General features: G+C 37.1%; 1 protein-coding gene across 2 annotated transcripts in view; it reads right to left on the bottom strand.

Moving 5' to 3' along the window:
- Window positions 1-12,660, bottom strand: part of LIPC (lipase C, hepatic type) — a 62,044-nt gene extending 49,384 nt beyond the window's left edge. Inside the window, exon 1 of one of the 2 annotated variants that reach the window (XM_063346944.1) lies at window positions 12,503-12,660. In XM_063346944.1, coding sequence (XP_063203014.1) covers window positions 12,503-12,584 — 82 coding nt within the window. In that variant the 5' untranslated portion in view covers window positions 12,585-12,660. The remainder of the gene's footprint in view (window positions 1-12,502) is intronic. The other variant, XM_063346945.1, reaches the window with a different exon arrangement.
- Between the last annotated feature and the right edge of the window lie 5,796 nt (window positions 12,661-18,456).

The raw sequence follows: 18,456 nt of genomic DNA on the forward strand, positions 1-18,456 counted from the left end.
TGTTATGGCACTTTGTTAGAAATGTGCCTAACGTACAAAAGCGATGTCTTACTGGGCTTTCATCAGTTCTTAGACATTGTCACACAATTAGGATCAGTATTTTATTTCGAGGTCTGTGTTTCAGTTCAGATCTCTCTAATTCTCAAGGGGGGGCTGCTCACTAGGGGAAAAAATTCAGTTTTCATACAGACTTGTCTTCAAATTCTTACTAAAACACTACCTTAAAAGAACAGTGTTGTAACTGAGATGGGGTATGAATTATCTGTCTGTAACCTGCTAGTTTAAAATATAGCACTAATACAGTAAGGCCAGATGTCTTCCTTTTATCATTAAGATTCTGTTTAGACATTTGTAGAATGTCTTTGTTTTGGAACAGTTTCATCATATCTCTGCTTCTATAGATCACTTGGTACGTGGATCAGACATAATTTTACCAAAAGCCTATTCACATTTAATAGACCTGTATTTCTAAAGAGGAGCTATTTCTCTGATTCGTTCAAAGATGTTAGCAAATTCTGCACCATATTGAGTGCCCTTTGGCAGCAGGTAAAGAATTCAACAGCTTGTGGGAGTGCTAATTAGAGCTAATAATAACTTCAATGACCTGCCTTGGCTTTAAAATGCCTGACAGAAATTACCCTGTCCTTGAAGGATAGAGATTTTGTTTCTGTGCACAGCATCTGCTTAGGTACGCTCATGCCTTCATGTTTCTCTGTTTAGTGATCACACACAATTAACTAAGTGGGTGCTTGTGTGTAAATGAAAGAGAAGTGGGTGGTGTTGGGGAATCAAAAGGAAAAAAGGCAGAGATCTCTCAAAAATATACCAGGATTACATTATTAGAGGGATTTCTCATGTAGGCTAAATAGCCTTGTTAAAACCAGAAATAATAATAGGAAAGTGATTAGAATAGAAACTGGATTATTCATAATTAAACCATTTCTCTCTAGTTTTGGTATTTTTTCATAGAATCATAGAATGGTTTGGGTTAGAAGGGACCTTAAAAATCACCTAGTTCCAACCCCCCATGGTTAGTTTGCTGAAATATGTACAGAGGTTCTGAGGGAAATGAAAGCTTTAATTTCAGCAAGTACCCAAAAAGCTCTGAAGTACAAAATTTTTATTTCATCTGGCTAATAGGTTGCTGATGGTGCAGAAAACAATTGTATTTTCAAGGAGATTGCCCTAGACCTTTCCAATGTAAATATTATTAACACTAGCCAGAAAAAAAAATAAATTGCAGTCTTTTATGAGCTGTTATTGGAATGATAAATTTGGGTTTTTTCTGACTTCTCTTTCTTTTGCTAAAGTGATTTTTGGAAATCAATCAATTAAGTTAGAGGGGGAAAGCGTCTTTAAAATTCTAATAGAGCCAGGAATTGTAAATAAAATCACTGTAGCCATGCACAGAAAAGCAAAGGTTAAATTCTCATTTCTCCTGCACAAGAATCAGTGGAGAATGCTTCACTGAAACTGCTGGGATTACCCCAAAGTTTTAATGATGTAAATGACATCAGAATCTGGTTGCTGTAGTCTGTAGGATTTAAGAGGAATTTTTAGAAAAATAATAGATTAATATGCCTGGGCATATTAATGTGAGAAGTGTCTTCCACTGTTTTGTCAGCTCCAATAATGCTATTAGTGCTGCTTACTCCTTTGTAAATGGTATAGTTTTAGTTTTTTTCAAATGCTATTATTCCTAAATTAGATAGATGATGGGAAGTCTGATAAGGTAGACTGCATAATTTATTTTTTTTAAATCGAGAATAAAAACTTAAAATTACCAATGAAATTTTAAAAATTAGAGGGACTCAGTAGTAAGGGTCTTTCGTTCCTAATTAGACAATTGGCTTCAGTGCTGCCTGAGCAACTCTAAGCAGACTTCTTCCCCATCTGGCTGCCACCCACTCATTTCTGACCTCCTGTAGTCCCCATCATTGTCCCAGCACAGCTGGTCGCTTAGTTGCACAGTGAACAAGATCAGGGAGCTGATCCAGCGAAAAAGTAGGATAACCAAGAAAAAAATAGGATTATTTTTCAACTGGACCAGTTTCCAAGCTTTTTTGCTACAAGGAGCTATACTGGCACAATGGAGAGTCTTATGAGGTACCTGCAAGAGTGGCCTGAAGCAAGGGCTGCTTAAGTTGTTAATATCACTAAGTGTGTAATGAACCACAACCTTTCCCTTTGACTTTAAAACATCTGCAGTCACTGAACACTGGTTAAGTACCAAACACAAAAATCAAGTATTTGAGGCCTTGATTTTCCCCAGAGCTGGACACATGTGGAATGTCACCCCTTCTTTTTTATTAATATAAATGTTTGATTTTCTGTTAGATTCTTAATTTGGCATAACTCATGTCCTTAGTCTCACTTTGATTATACTCTTAAAGGGCATTCTAAAAATCAAAGAGAAAAGAACATTCACATATGATTGCCCTATTCTGATCAATTAAGCTTGCTCAGGGACACAGTTATAGACTGAGGGACAGCAGCTCGAAGGAAAATGTTGGTTTATTGCTTTTTCCAACTACTTACCCCTTCCAAGAGCATACATTCAAGACAGAAATTTCCAGGCAGTGTCAGCTCACAGAAAATCCAAGGGAAATCTACTACCAGCTTTAATAAAAATTGATTTTACTTAGAATAATTTCAATCATAATTTAAGCTAAAATCAAAGATTATTTTAATGAAATAAAAGAATATCTGAAAGACACAATCTTTCATCTGGCAATTTTATGGATCCAGAGAGTTCTGTAGTATTACAGTTGAGTGGCTGTGTTTACTTTGAAAAACAAAAATACAGGTAGTCAGTAGCTGAATTGTTACTTAAAGTAGCTTACCGAGTAACCGTAAAAGAAATCTTCAGTCACTTGGTAAAGACTCGAGACTCATTTGTTCAGATTACTCTGGACTTGGTCCAGAATGTCTAAAGAGGAGATCAGAAGCAATGATGTGCTGGGGGTTGCAGAGTGCTAAATGCTGATCTGAAGCACATGTTGTGAGAAGTCCTTCTGAGCTCAGAGCACCTAGTACCTCAACGCATGCAGTGTAACTCTCTGATGTCTGAGAGTTCGCTTCCCCTCTGCACATCAGGATTATCAATCATATTCAAAGTATCCAAACCCAGAAGTTTTGTTGGTGGTTTTCTTTTTTTTTTTTTTTTTTTTTTTTTTTTCCCAGCTTAAGAACTAACATTGATACATCATAGATGGAAAGTAATAACTTAAAAGTTTCTGGTAGGCCCATAAATATCAGCTATTTGGTGGTATTCAGGGGAGTAACGTTTCATTTAAATGAATGGCTAGCTTAATCTTAAAGCCATGCAGGTATCCTCAATGTAATTAATTGACTAGCACTTAATGTTTTGTAAAGGTGAAGATTTTTAATGGATGTACACAATCTTCATAAAGTGGACTAGAAAGATAGAAAAGAGCACAGAATCATAAGGGAAAAACCAAACAAATCCAAAGTGCAAATCCTATGAATTTACTAAAATTCCAGAAACGGGTTTGGGAGAAGAGAGGTGCAAAGATTACTCTTGGATGGAACAATATGTCACACTCCCGCTTTTATTTTTATTCTCTAAGAACATTTGCAGTAATTGTGTTTGTTTCTGTTACCTAAAATCCCAGATGTCAAGGTCTCTACACTCAGCAAATTACAGCATGTCCTGTCCCTACTGAAGAATACAGAGTAGTCAGCAGCCCTTCCTATTGCCACTTAATCTGAGCTGTGATTTAGGGAGATTAAAATAGTAAGCATCACCACTGTTTATTTTGGGAGCTGGATCAAAGACTGCAAGTTTTGTCCATTTGCTTCAGTTAATAATCTCCGTTGCATTCCTTAGAAATGCTGACACTATCAAGCCAGAGGGTGCTGACAGACACGTTCATTGGCTGAAGTTTCTTAGAAAAGTTGTAGTTCCTTTAAATTAGCATATTAAAATAAAAGATCACATTATGGTCACATAGCATGTGAGAAGAAACCAAGGCTATTCAATGGCATGCAGGAGGATCATGCAGAACTCCTCCCTCCAGGAAAGAGTGCAGGGATTGCTATTGGGATGGAGGTAGAGCTCTGGCAAAAAGGGAAGGCACGTGAAGTTTTTGGAAAGGGAATCTGAAAGGTATCTGTGCCCTAGGAAAAATATGGAAATCTCCTAATGCTCTCTGTGGGACAGCCTACTCTCTAGTGGTGTAGAATGGAGGCTGAAGATCACCAATTCATGTGTAGTAAGCAAAATCTCATGTTTCGTACACATTCTATGGATATTTGATGGTATTTGAAATGTCATTATTTATTGGCCACACGAATGCTTTCAGTGTCTCTTTTTTCTATACTGACCTTGGTGTGCTCTAGAGAGCAATAAGTACAGCTCAGCTGGAACCAGTTGGAATACTGTCTTTTTGGTGAAGGCGATGCCTGAGTGCTCTCACTGGTGTACTGCAGAGTACTGTAGTATGCAAATGAGCTTGGGGATAATGAAGTACTTACTAGCCAGTATAAGTAAAGATGGCAGAATTGCAATAGTCAATGAAACACAGAAGAGCAATTTCAGCACTTCACGCTGACATATTTTCTTGAGGAGCTCTAAAAAGAGCCTTATTGGGCAAGCTATAAACAAAGATTTCTGATACAAACACCTCATTTTAGTGCCTCGGCTTCCATGAGTCTTTGATGTCATCTACTAAGAAAGCAATGATTTATTATGTCTCTTACAAAAACCTGTTCCCAATTAAAAGAACAAGCTTTAATTTCTATTCCCAGGTAAGCAGAAGGTAGCCATGATGGATAAAGAGCACCGTAGATTTTTAGATGATGTGCCAGCTGGCATTCCATGTATCTTCTAGCACTGCAGAGGTCCAGTCACTGAGTTGTTTATTTTAATATTCTAAGTTCTTTTATTTCTTTTAGTATCTAGACTCTAATTTTGCAACCTGCCCTGCTCATTTCGGCACAAATGGAAGTGCAGGCCAGAGAATTAACTGTAATCTAGTCACAGTTCCCTCCATTTGCTCTGTACTCTGGAGGGAGGAATACATCCTGTCCATTAAATTTTCTGCTGCTTCCTGAAAAATATACAAAAACTGCTTTGGAGTTACTTTCAAGTGTCAGAGAAGACTCTATTTTTTTCCTTGTTGTAGTTGGTCCTTAACTTGAACAGCAGATTTGGGGAATCCTGCACAGATACGGTCTGTGAAAGTCTTGTTCTTGATAGTGAACCTCTGCTCTAGGTCATGCTGCATCCTGCTTACTCTCATTTGCATAAACACATGAAATGCAATCAGGGTTGTCAAGTTTCCTTGTAGTTTAGCTAGGCACTGTTGTGTAGGTGGCAATGTATATGTTGTCATAGACATAAGCTATTTTAGTCAAGGTTATGAAATTGTACAGATGTTTGAAAGGTCTGAAAACTGCTGACTAGTGAATTGCAGAAGAGGAGTGATATTGCAGCTTTAATGGGGACTAGAGTCTAAGATTAGACATTAAAAAAGAATTTAAGTAGCTACTAAGGGCCTGATTCAATACCTGTAGAAGGCTTTTGGGATTCTTACATAATGTAATTCAGTAAGAAAGATGCATAGTTTACAAATCATGTATCTGGCACAATAAACTTGAGGTTAAACCTTTTCCACACATCCTAAAAAGGTTGCTAATTCATATTGTTATTTTTTCCTCACAATTTAGGCATTGAAAGCAATATACTGCTTCAGTTTCAGAAATGCAGTAGCTTTCATATCTTTCTGAAAATAATGATAATTTTAAATACTATCCATCATTCTTACAAGTGATTAAACTTTTTAAAAAATTTTGTTGGAAAGCTGTAAATTCTGGGGTGAAAGCATTCCCTGAATAATGCCATTCAAAATATTTTGTTTGTAGTGAATAAAAATTGCCCAAACAATTTACCCTTAAAAATAAGTTGAGTGTTTCTCCCACGTCCCTTCCCTTCTTATTGCCAGTCCCTAAAAAGCAAACCTTGAAGGCATTGGCACTGGCATCTTAAGTACAAGCGACATAAATACGAAAATTAGCAATTCTACTTCACTAAAAGACAGAAAGAAATCAACTGGAAATACAACTAATCAAAATGCTATCCTCTTAAATCATAAATACAATTTAATTATTAGTATTTTTATAACAACTCATAGAATTCCAATCAAAGGTCAGATCTGGACAGGTTTTAGACAAAAATCATGATAATTAATTGCTTGGACAATAAATTAATTACACAATTAATTGCTTGGTAAATAAATCAGGATGTATTTTGATAGTTTTCCAGCATAATTTTTAATGAATATAACTAAGGAACACACACAGCCCTCCTACCCTGATTTGACAGAATCCCTAATTCGAGTGGTTTTTGGCAATGCAGATTAGCAAACATGGAGTTAAACCTTAATTGATGTCCTCTAACATCCCTTATGTCCCTTTGTTGATGAAAGGGAGAAGAGCGGTGCTTGAAAGACTGAATAAAATCCCCCAGTCAGATACTACAGATTATTTTCAGACTAAGATGCATAAAGTAGAGCCACAAGTGAACCCCTTCTTCACTCATATTCAGTATGTCTAGATTTCATTTTTGTAGTTTTCTTTCTGTTATTTACCTGATAGTTATTTGTTGTACTTAGGGAAACACCATGAAGTCTGGAGGCCAAGTACACAACATTTTAAAATTAAAAATTTAATCTCAGCAGTTTTTCTATATATTTACAAAGTTAGCATTAAGATATGCCAGTGTAGTGGAATTTTATGGGAGTTTGTCAACTCCAGAGGCAAAGCAAGATCAAACATATATGTATGTTTTTCTCTTTGTCCTTGGACCTGCTCTGTCATAATCTCTCCCATGGTTCAGTACCTTCCTCTGTAAGTAGTCTCCATCAGTTTCACTTACTGACTAAAGCAATATGCAAAATGAGGAAATGGTGTTTGGATCAAATACTTCAAAATAGCAGAAATTTTGAGAGCTTCTCTAATAAAAATTGATCTTTCAGATCAGACATGCTGTTTTTATTCCAGAGAGCAATATGCGTTTAAACCCCTTCTCCACTCATATTCAGTACGTCTAGATTTCATTTTTGTCGTTTTCTTTCTGTTATTTACCTGATAGTTATTTGTTGTACTTAGGGAAACACCATGAAGTCTGGAGGCCAAGTAGGAGCCCAAATATAAACTGTATTGTTGGTAGAAGATTCAAATGGATTTTACTGGACTGGGCAAGCAAATCAGAGAAGGCAGGAGAATGTCTGTGACTATTTTTAGGCAACAACTCCCATTTCCGCAACCATGTTGTATTAGAAGCATTTCAGCACCAGCAAAAGCTTTTGTTGGGTATGTGTAAGGGTGTGCAATCCTGTGCAGGTAATGCTTCCTGGGGATATTAGCAATTGTAACAATTTTTTAAAAATTAAAAGGAACAAGCAAGAAAGATGTCATTGTAGTATTACTTAAAAAACCGTACATTTTTTCTAGAAGAAAAGCTACAAAGTGTGAAAGCGGTAATTTTTTTAACTTGGAACATAGACATGAAAATATTTTTTTGGAAGAACTGTAATTCACATTTGGCCTGTTGCCAAAGCAGTGAACTTTATCACCCAGTCTTGGCATGTGCAGATAGATGGCCCCTTCTGTCTCTTTTGCCAGTTACTGCTTATGTTGCCAGGAAATCTTAATCATGCTGCTTGGACGTGGCTGCTGGCCCATCCACCTGCTGCCAAGCTATTCCACTATATGAGGAGTCCGACTTAGCTTCAGCAAACAGTCTCTTAGCTCTAGCTAACATATAGGAAAAAAGGTCACTGTGTTAAGGCCGCCCTAGGGGACCATATGGTGTTATGAGCTACATCATCAATATTGCACTGCTGTTCATGAAACCCTATTACTAACCCTGAGGCTCCACATGGATTGGGCATAACTGTGTTTACCAAAATGAAATGTGCAATATAAACCTAGAGTGAACTACACAATAATCAGAAAAGAAAAATGTTCTCTTTAGTAATGAATGGTTTTATTGATATTTTTCATTCAAACTATATATATATTTAAAAAACAACTATAACCTTCTTTGGTTTGAGAGAAAAAGGAAGAAAATTAGTTAAGCAATTAGATTGCACTGCCACGTTATCAAGAAATGTTCTGTGTGTTCAAGTTTCTCAAGTGTCATATGAGTTCAACCACTATTCATACAGTAGTAGTCAGAAGAATGTAATGCCTAAGTCAAGTGAATTACAGTCCTCTGGTGAATTTAACGGCCTCATTAAGATGTTCTGTCACTTGCATTAGTAGAAATATTGAAACTTGTTTCATGCATGAATAGTTCCTTTGTCGATCGAGTGCCCATTATTGTCTCTTTTCATGGGAAAAAGCAAAGGGTCTTCAATTAGTTAGACTACAGTTATATTTCAGACTCTGTGGTGAAAATTTATGTCTGAAACTATATTTGTAGATTTTTTCCAGGTGCCAAAAGGAAAAATATCTGTTTCAGATTATAGAAATTTTGGTAGAATTCTAAGACTCCTGAGAGCATTGCAAATGCTGTGTACGTATACCGTATTTCTGAAACACAGCTACTCAGAAAATGGCAGCAAATACATTTGTAGAATTTTTTCTAATAATGGCATAACATAGATCATTAGTGTAACTGGTTAGTATACTAAAATCTGAACTTTCAACTTCCAGGATGTCTTGGACAAATATTTCAGAATGAGATAAAATTTAGCTCCTGAATCCCTGTTTAAATGATTTAAGTAGAAGTGACCTGAATCTTGAGGTCAGTGATGCTGCACAAACTCCATTGAAGTAAACTAGAAATATTAATGTTTTTTAGTCTTGTTTCCATAGGCTGTAATCATGGTATATTTGTGCATAGGAAGAAGAGGGAGAGAAAGAGAATCATTCTCTTCAGTAATTTTTGTAGCCAATTTAAATAAAACTTTATAGAGAGAAAGAGGTATCAAATATTAAATTCCTACATGTTTTCTGAAAATCAACAGCTGGATAGAGAAGAAAGACCGTTGTAGCAACACATTTGCTATTGCATTTACACAGTGTTCAAGTAAACATTTAATTCTAGCACTTCGCTTATCCATAAAGCTTAGCTGTTACCTTGCACTCTGTCATTTGGAGACAACCAACCACTCATTAGACAGGAAAACTCAGAGAGTACTGGTTTGTGCTTGAGTTCAGCTCATGCAGGCATTGGGGATGCAATTAGCTCAAACCATTTTGTCCCTGGAATTTGGTTGTGTTTGAGCACCAGTACCAAACACAGGAGTGTAGTAGCTTCCTTCCCACTTGGTGCAGTGAGCAGCCCTGGGCCAGTTACTACCTGATCCATGAGCCTGTCCACACTAGCTAGTCAAGGGACACAACCGTACCCCTGAAACACTCACAGCATGTATGCAGAGCAAAGCAAAAAAGGGTAGGTAGCAGGTGTGAGGAGGTCACAGTAGTGCAGGGCTGGGGAGGGAGACCATGGAGTGGATCTCAGGCTGAGGAGCGTCCGAGCAAGGGTTGTGTAAGGTACATGAGGAAGCTAGAGTGTGCTGGGACATCCATGGGGTACCATGGGAGGCACTAAGTCATGGGGTAATTCAGGAATATAGACATGTTGTAGAGATGGGGAGAAGAAACTGAGAACCTTGGAACAGCAATGTCATGGAAGCACAGCTGGAGTTTAGGACATAAGGAGTTTAGGATACATAGGATCTGAGTGACTGTAAACCAAATTTACTTAGTTCTAGCTCAACAACATGTATTTTCAGGTCAACTACTGACTATTCTACACAATGAAGTGGAATAATGGAATATATTTCCATCTGGTTTTAAGTTTCCAGAAGAATAAAAATAAATAAGAGCTTACGTTGAAATATTTTTTGCATACTTTTAGAAAGAATCATCTTGGCTCAACTTCAGGGATCTTATTTTTAGGTGCTTATTTCTGGTCTTTTTTTGGGATGCTGCTTTTAGATAATGAACTTTTGCCAAAAAATGCCAAATTTATTTCCTGCTATATAAATATACAAGAAAACCATGGCATTTCAGAAACACTCTGTGGCTTTTTAAGAATAACCTCTGCATGTGCTTTAAATGTGATGATGTGTTTGCGTGGTAATGCAGTCCATCTTATTCTATGTATTTAAGTATAAAATAAGAACCTATAATATGTATTTATTTACATAACTTGAACAAAAGGATTTATATACACCTACCTACAGTGATTTACCTGCTGCAGTCTAATTCCTATGAATTATTTTTTTGTGATGTAATTTCTTTTACTGTGTAGGGGGATAGAATGATACAGAGAAAATTGAAGCAGGGTGTTGTTTATTTGCTGGATACAAATAAATGAGAAGGACTTACTACACGGTGATTGCTCTTTTAGAGGATGGTTCCCTTATAGGCAATTGCTTGGGCTAAAATTACATGCCAGACATTTGATACAGATGAATCAAATGGTAACAGAAATAAGGCAAAGTTTTGAGAACAGGGAATTGCATTATCTTATGGACAGAGCTAGTGTGGCTGAGGTTGGATTGGAGAAGGAGAGGAAGGGAGTGAAAGGTGCAGAAATATACATTAATTTAAATGGATAGTGTGAATTAGAGTTGTACCAATTTAAAACTGACAGGAGACAAGGGTCTGAATTCTACATAATGGAATAGCAGGACCTTTAACCTTGTAACTGCTCTCGGTAGCAGATCGAGTTAGGCTGTGGATAGCCTTTAGAAGAAAACACAGTAGATTGTTTTGCATTTTTACCTGCTCTGCTTCTTAAATCAGTCTCTCTCTTCAACATATGATAAACTTAGGCATATCTGCTAGTGCTAATATGACATGTGACCTGTCTTTTGTGGCCCACAAGCAAGGTTTTAAGCTGCAGAACCAATAAGCAAACAAGTGAAGTCTGTTGACATAGGAGTACTAGGTCATGAGGGGAAAGGGGGATGGAGAGAGTGAAGTGACTGACCTTGCTATAAAAGGTGCCACGGAGAGTGGGGGCAGGGGGATGTGAGCTGGCATAAGGCAAGACCTGCGACTGTAAAAGAGTGGGGGTGCGGTGACTTTTTCTCTCTGCCTTGTGTTTGTATCCAAGGTGAACTAAACTTTAAGTGCACAGTGGAGTCTGAATAGATCTGGGCAAAGATAATGTTAGAAGCCTCAAACTAAAATCAGTGCTCTGATTTGATCAAGAATTTGATCAAGGTTTCTAAATAGCTTGCTAAGAGACTGTTAAGGATGTGCAGGCCTTGCTGCCCGGTGAGCCAGGCCAAGTTACAGCATTAATTGAAATTTACAGTTCTCATTGTGTTTTAATTCAAGGATTTTATACTGTTCAAAGTAAAACCCAAGGGGAAGTTTAATGTGCAGAATCAAAGAAAGGTGGTTCTGCCTCCTGTAGATTGAAATCTCTGTGTCTATTATATATAAAGCATTTTTATAGGAAATTGTTTCTAAAACTGTTAATACAAATTAACATAAATGTAGAACACAGCTCCTGAAAGAGGCCGTACTTCTGTGAATCATAGAATCATAGAATCATAGGGTTGGAAGGGACCTCTGGAGATCATCTAGTCCAACCCCCCTGCCAGAGCAGGGTCACCTAGAGCAGGTTACACAGGAACATGTCCAGGTGGGTTTTGAATGTCTCCAGAGTTGGAGACTCCACCACCTCAATGTGCATATGTGCAATGAATGTGCATATCTTGCTTTATTTCCAGCTAAGGAGAAAGCTACATTTATCCCCTCCTGACAGAGTATTAGAAATGCAGTTAGATAAGAAGGAAAACTAATGCTTGCTATGTATGGCTCAACGGTGCAGGCAAACATGGAATTGTCTTTGTCAATCACATTAGAGGGGATTTAAGAAATACAGTTACGTGATGCACTGTCATACTCAACAGTCACACAGATACCGACATAATGTGCAGTGTCACAAATGCGTAGAAAATGGTTGTACAACCATATAAATTATAAAGATCCTCCCCAGTACTTTACTACAAAATATACTGCAGATGTATCTCTCACTCAAAGATATTCATCACATGAGGTGAAAGGCAGCCTACATTACGCAACTCAGAAAATGAAAGCTGTCAGCACTGTCAGATAGCTAGAAATTTTTATTCATAGTAGGAGACTGAATCTATTTTATAGAATACTTCCAACACCAAAGATTATAACTGATAACAGTTCAGTGTATATTTTTATATACTAATACATTTTTAAATTAGCTTCAGTAGAAGTTTTGTTAAAGGTCAGATTACCTTAAGTCTATAGTATCAGAATGTATAGATTTCCACTGAGAAATGTTTGTTGTAATTACAAACTACATTTTCCAATAAACATAAACAGTTATAAATGCTGCATTTTAAGGGAACATAACACTCAAACCCCAAACACCAACATGCTGATGACCAGACAGTCAATACTACTTAATTTCTATAGCATAAACATTTCAAAAAAAGTTCATGATCACTATTTATGTTTGATAGGATATTACCTTTTTTCTTTCCTCCATATGTATTTGCTGGGGTGATGATGCAAGAAAGCAACAAAAATGAGAGAAGTTGCAAACTTTTCATTTCTTCTTTCACTGAATGGGAGTTGGAGAATGCGCTGCTAAATTCTGCAAAGAGATGAGAAAAGGAGAGAATTATCAATGCTTTGCAAGAAATTCTTTGTCCATTAATCATTAACCTTGAATTCTCTTGTCCGCTGCCCAGTCTTTCCTTTTATGGAAGTGAAAACAGAATTTGCCTGTTTCCAACCTCTTTTATTTTATGCCACTTGTGACAGAAATAATTTGGAACTGGATCCTCCTACCTTGCTCAACAGTGCTCGGCTCAGAACACAGCGGACTCGAGGGCATTTGGTCTCTGAAATACTGCTAAAGGCCACGGGGAACCAGCTTGAGTTTGGTTGGTCAACAGCTCAGTCTGAACACATTGCAAAATAACCATAAGAGCTGAAGGTTAACATAGAAAAATCCCAGTAATAAGGGAAGCATCAAAATTCTGTGTGTAATAAACACTTCTCTTATTTCAGTGATAAAATTGGTACCAGATTTTAGATAATCACAAAATATTTCCTTTCAAATTAAGTGAATAATTTTTATCACATAAGAGATGTAGTAATGAAGCCCGATTAACCCGCATCTCTCTCTACTTCTGGTAAAACAAGCATAAGGAAGTGTATGTAGTAAAAGTAGGAGTCCTTTCAGAGAAAAAGTTGCTACTAATATGGTATGTTTATATTGGAAATCAAAACAGAATCTTAATTACAGCAGTATGTAATGCCACAATGAATAGGTGCGTACTGCAAAGTGTGACAGGGCAAAAAATACTCTTGAATAGGCAGCAAGTATTACCAGGAAGTGGGATCTCACACGTGAGCAGGACCAAATGCTGTCGTCTGGCCCTTGTTGGCATCAGTCTGGAGCATCATAGTTTTCCTACGTCAGTGAGTGTTCTTGGGACACACTCTAGCTCATTTTAAAGGAACTAAGTGCCAATTGTGATGTAGCCGTGGCAGCACAGGCCTCAGCAGGGGCTGCATATCTACCTGCATTTCCTCTAATCATTGGATTGCTAGTTTATGTGGGTTAATGTTGCCAACCTCCATTGCTACCTGCATACCTGAGCTAGTATATAATTAGCCAGGTAGGTCTATACTATACCTCACTTGTGTGCTTTGACAGCATTGCAGAATTTTCCTTAGAAATAGGTCTCTGGCACAGTAAACTTTTGCCCAGGTTCTGAATGATTAAGAAGCCCTCATGTGCTGTCAAGAGGGGGTGACAGTGTAAATTCTTTATTAAAGATTTGCTGTTAGTAATAGCAAATAGAGACAATATTTTAAGATCTAGAACTATCTGTGCCAGACCAAACAACTGAAACAGAGTTTGTAAACTTGAAAAAATTATATTTTGAGTATTCAGTGACTCCCAGATTTTTTGTGAAGCTTCTGATCATAATTAATAAATCTAGAATGTGTGAAATAATAGCCATACCATCCCAGCCTGAGGAAACAACGAAAAATTGTTTTTATAATTAATTAATCTATTGTTTTTATAATTAAGAACTATTTTAAAGTTAAAGCTAAAAGCTTTTTTCTCTCTTTTAGAAGACAGTAAGTCTCATAGGACCCATATGTCATAGCAGAACTGGTATGTTAGACTACAAAAAAAGTATTCTCAGCAGGGAAATTCTGCTGTCATGTTTGATGCATTGTTTTGGAATACAAGAGCCTGCTTCATGGAGAGTGGCCCATGGTGCTTGGATGTTGCATGAATAAAGCAGAATAATACAGATCACTTCCTTTCCCTGCTCGCTCCAAAGAATTTTGAGCCTAGGATACAGCAGACAGACAGAAAACTCTACAAGCAATCTCTAAGGTCATACCAGTCACCACAGTTGGCACTGATCTTGGCACACCAACATCTAAAGTGTTGTCAAGACTGATTGATCAGTGTATGTGTGTGAAAGTATATTAGTAAAGAGGGAATACAGAAACTGCGGTGATACGATCAAAATGACTGGCTGACAAATACTCTTTGCAGTAGTATTTTCAATGGATGTGAACCAGAAAAGAATATGCAGAAATTGAGACAGGAGATAGAACTTGTACAAGAGTTTAGGCTGTGATGGTGGACAGGAAATCCTCTATTTTAGCAAAGTTAACACTAGTGGAAATTCCTGGTGCAATTTTGCGCAGCCATGTGGTGAACTTAAAAAAATGTAAACTGAAGATGTTGTGAAGATTACAAAACTGACTGACACGTTGAATGGTGATGCTGGCCACAATAATCAAGAAAGTAGAGAGCGTTTAGGGGAGAAAGAGTATAAGCTCTATTTTCTGCAGACAGGAATTGTTCCGGAACAGGGTGGTAGATCTGTCAGGAACAGAACATGCTGTTGGATCTTCGTGAGGAGATTGCCTAGAAATAAAGTCTATAGGGATCAGTCTTTGGATTTACTTCTCACTAGAAAACTCATGTAGGAAACTAGAATGGTATTATGAGCATCTTATAAAGGATTGCTTAAAGCGGTAAGAGGAAAACAGGGAAAAGAAGGAGTTGCAAATGGAGAAGGAACCTGCCTTCCTCCCTGCTATCTGCATCACTTAATTTGGCAATCCTGAGTCTGTCATGGCTAGTATTAATTTGTCTTTTCAGTGCTGCCAGAATATCAGCAATAACAGTGAGGGAGCTGAACAGTGTTGTGGGAATAATTGTACAGCATTTGAACGAGAGATTCCACAGTGCGTATTCAAGGTGAGTTTATGTAGCACTAAATTGCATGCTATGGCACATTAGTCCACAGAGAGCAGATGCGATTGTGTTCTGGAGGAAGGAGCTGCTCCCAATGGCCTCTATACATTGTCACACAACGTGTTTTCAGAGTGTAGGTTTGGGGTTTTTTTACCCTAGTTCTCTTCTCCATTTGATTTACATGAGTAATTCCAATTACCTTTATTATCTACTCATAAAGAAAAGAATGGCTCTTCTTCAATGTAATGAACGTTAGAGGTAGAAGGATCCAGACAAATAACTTTCCCATGAATCCAAATATTGAAATCATAACCTTTGCCATCTTCAATATGTTTATCTGGTCTCTTGGTGAAGTTACCTACTTTGCATGAGCTGCTCTCTCTCAGCTTGATTAATTGTTAAGTTTTTATAGTATATATAATATTCTATGAATATGTAACCTAAATTGTTTTAGGAATTAGTTCCTTATATAAAAAGTATAACAAGAAAGAGTGTTTGGTACATTATGAGAATAGAAAAAAAGGAAACAGGTATTTGTTAGAAGGGACTGTGTGACAGCTACTCAGTTACTTGCTGCATGTGGCATCACATACTGAAGTGGCTTTTTTCAGCCACATTTGAATCTGAATCTGTGTGAGGTGCAGTGAGTAGGAGCTGCAATATTCTGGGTGAAAATCTTTGTCGAAAAAAGAGGATCCTCTGGAAAAATGAGGATACTCTGGGTCTTGATATTAGTCCACTGGTCGATCCTAGAGAATACTGTCTGAATTAAACTGGATAATTCTGAGAGACTGATAGTTGTCTGGTGGTCTGCTGGGGCAATATGAACTGCAAGACTGCCCTGCTACAGTTCTGTACCACTGGCAATGATAAAATTTCCAACAGTTAATACAACACAGGCACTAGAAAATCAGGGAATAGAAATCTCAGGAACTATAAACAAAACTGGGAGGTGAGGTAGGAAAATGATACCTGGAATATGCAAGCTATGCTGTGTCCTGATGTGACTTTCAAGAGCGAGTGGAAGTTTTATTCCTGAGAGTTGGGTATGTTTGTTACTCGTGCTCTGGGTAAGGCAAGTAGGTAGTTTCATATTTGCAAAACCCTCAATTCTTAAAAAAAAAATAAATTCTGAAATAAAGTTCTTAAATTTAAGGTTTAAATATATTAACCACAAAATTTAAAGGATCCATTTAAAAAACCCCTAGTTATTCTTCTACGAAAATAATAGATCTGATATCTCTTTTCCATAACACTCAACAGCATTTGCACATTACTTCATTTTCCACATTTAAATCACTCATATCTATGGTAGTGATCTGGATTATTTTTTTTTAATACTAAATTTAAAAATAGATAATCCAAAATGCTCTTCTGTGGAACAGATAGAACACATATTTTGTATTGCGTGGAGGCTAGTGTTTTGCTTACTTTACGTGAAATAGAACCTTTTCTTAAAAACACAGTGTCCAAAACCAAATTTCTAGTTTATGTTGCTGTGTTTATATCTAGTTTGCATATACTATAAGAGGGCTTGATAACCTTCTCTCTTCTGCTAGAGATGCTGCTTGTACAACATATACCCAAGAGGTATACTCTTAATCAGAATCCCCATCTGTTTCTTGGCTAATGTTCCAATTATAGTTAGACCTCTTGCACATATTCACATCTATAATAAAATTGATGGTTTCACTATTGAGAAGCAGCATGTGACTAATGGTGTGTGCATTGTACCATGCAAGCTTTTGCTTAAATATACTATTCTAACCAAGTTAAATAAAGGAACTCAGAGCAGAAATTTGTCAGGCATACAGTCCTGTTTCTTTCCTGAGACCACACTGTTTATCAAGATGGTTTTCAATCACCTGAAGACCAATAACACTGTAGTACAAGATGTTCTTTCAGGTTTAGGAGAGATTTTATGGGCCAGAACTTCAGCTGGCATAAATTGGCTTCTGTGCAGCTATAACGATTTTCACCAGATGAGGATCCACCCTGTGTTCCTATAATTACCCACTGGCATCTGAAAAAAGATTCATGTGATGGTTATGCTAATACATCTGAGGTTATAGAGCAAGAAAAATTTTATGTGGTTGAATTTTTAATGCAATTTTTTAATCCAGAATTTATTCTGCCTGTTTCATCCTTCCTAGGATTTTTTAATATCAAATAACTCTGAAGAGGCATTTTTGATGGACTTTTGTGTGTGAATTCATGGCCTATGTCAAACATACAGCAGCTGCACATGAGTCTGAAACTTCCTTACAGCAATAACTATTGAGCCATCAGACTTTTCAGTATTAAATTCACAATTAAATAATTGATCAGCAAGCTTTGTTTTCTGATATGAAAGAAAACCACTAATTTGCATAAACATAGTCTTGTGAAATACGAGTTTCTTCTGCAAGATACATTTCATACTCTGTAGTCCCTGATAAGGTAGTCTTCTTCCAAGACTCATCACCCAGAATATTGCCTGAATTTCCTTGGTTGCACAGCTGGGACTAGGAATTGCATTCTTGCAATTTTAAGTTTTCTTGCAAGTTTAACACATTCTGTATATGTGTGCCTTTTAATTACTTTCAAAACACGCACCACTGAATAGTTTGTATTATAAACAGCTGTAGACAAAGATGAGAACCCAAATACAACTACCAAGCATAAATATAGTTGTACAATAAGTGGGTCATCTGCTTCTACTTCCAACTTTAAAAAAAAGGCATTTTTTACCTTGTTTCCTTCGCTGTTAGCCTACTGCTTTTTGTAACAATGCATTAGTTGTTTGGTTGCCTTAGAGGATTGCTGTTTCTTGGCTTATGTGTCTGTTTGTCTTCCTCATGGGTACACTGTGTTCACTTGGGGTACGTCTCTGAAAGCTTAACAAATCAGAAAAGCGCAGATTAGATGAACCAAGTAAAAGGGGAGAACAAATCCCAGTAAATCTAGTCTGCCCATGCTCTTGCGTTATCTGTAGAATATTGCGTGCTTGCATGTTACTCCTGCCTTAAATAGGTGAGGGGCTGGCCAACTCCCTGACTTTCATTACAATTAGTTCTATTCTTCAGTAGACTGGGCTACATTTCTGCATGGTTATACATTACTGGAAAGGGTAGTACAGCTGCAGACTTTTTTTCAACCTGCATTTGGTCTTGTTTTGTATTTTCACTGTTGTCAGTGCTCTATTT

This window comes from Chroicocephalus ridibundus, chromosome 9, assembly GCF_963924245.1.
Source record: "Chroicocephalus ridibundus chromosome 9, bChrRid1.1, whole genome shotgun sequence".
In the NCBI taxonomy this organism is placed as follows: Eukaryota; Metazoa; Chordata; class Aves; order Charadriiformes; family Laridae; genus Chroicocephalus; species Chroicocephalus ridibundus.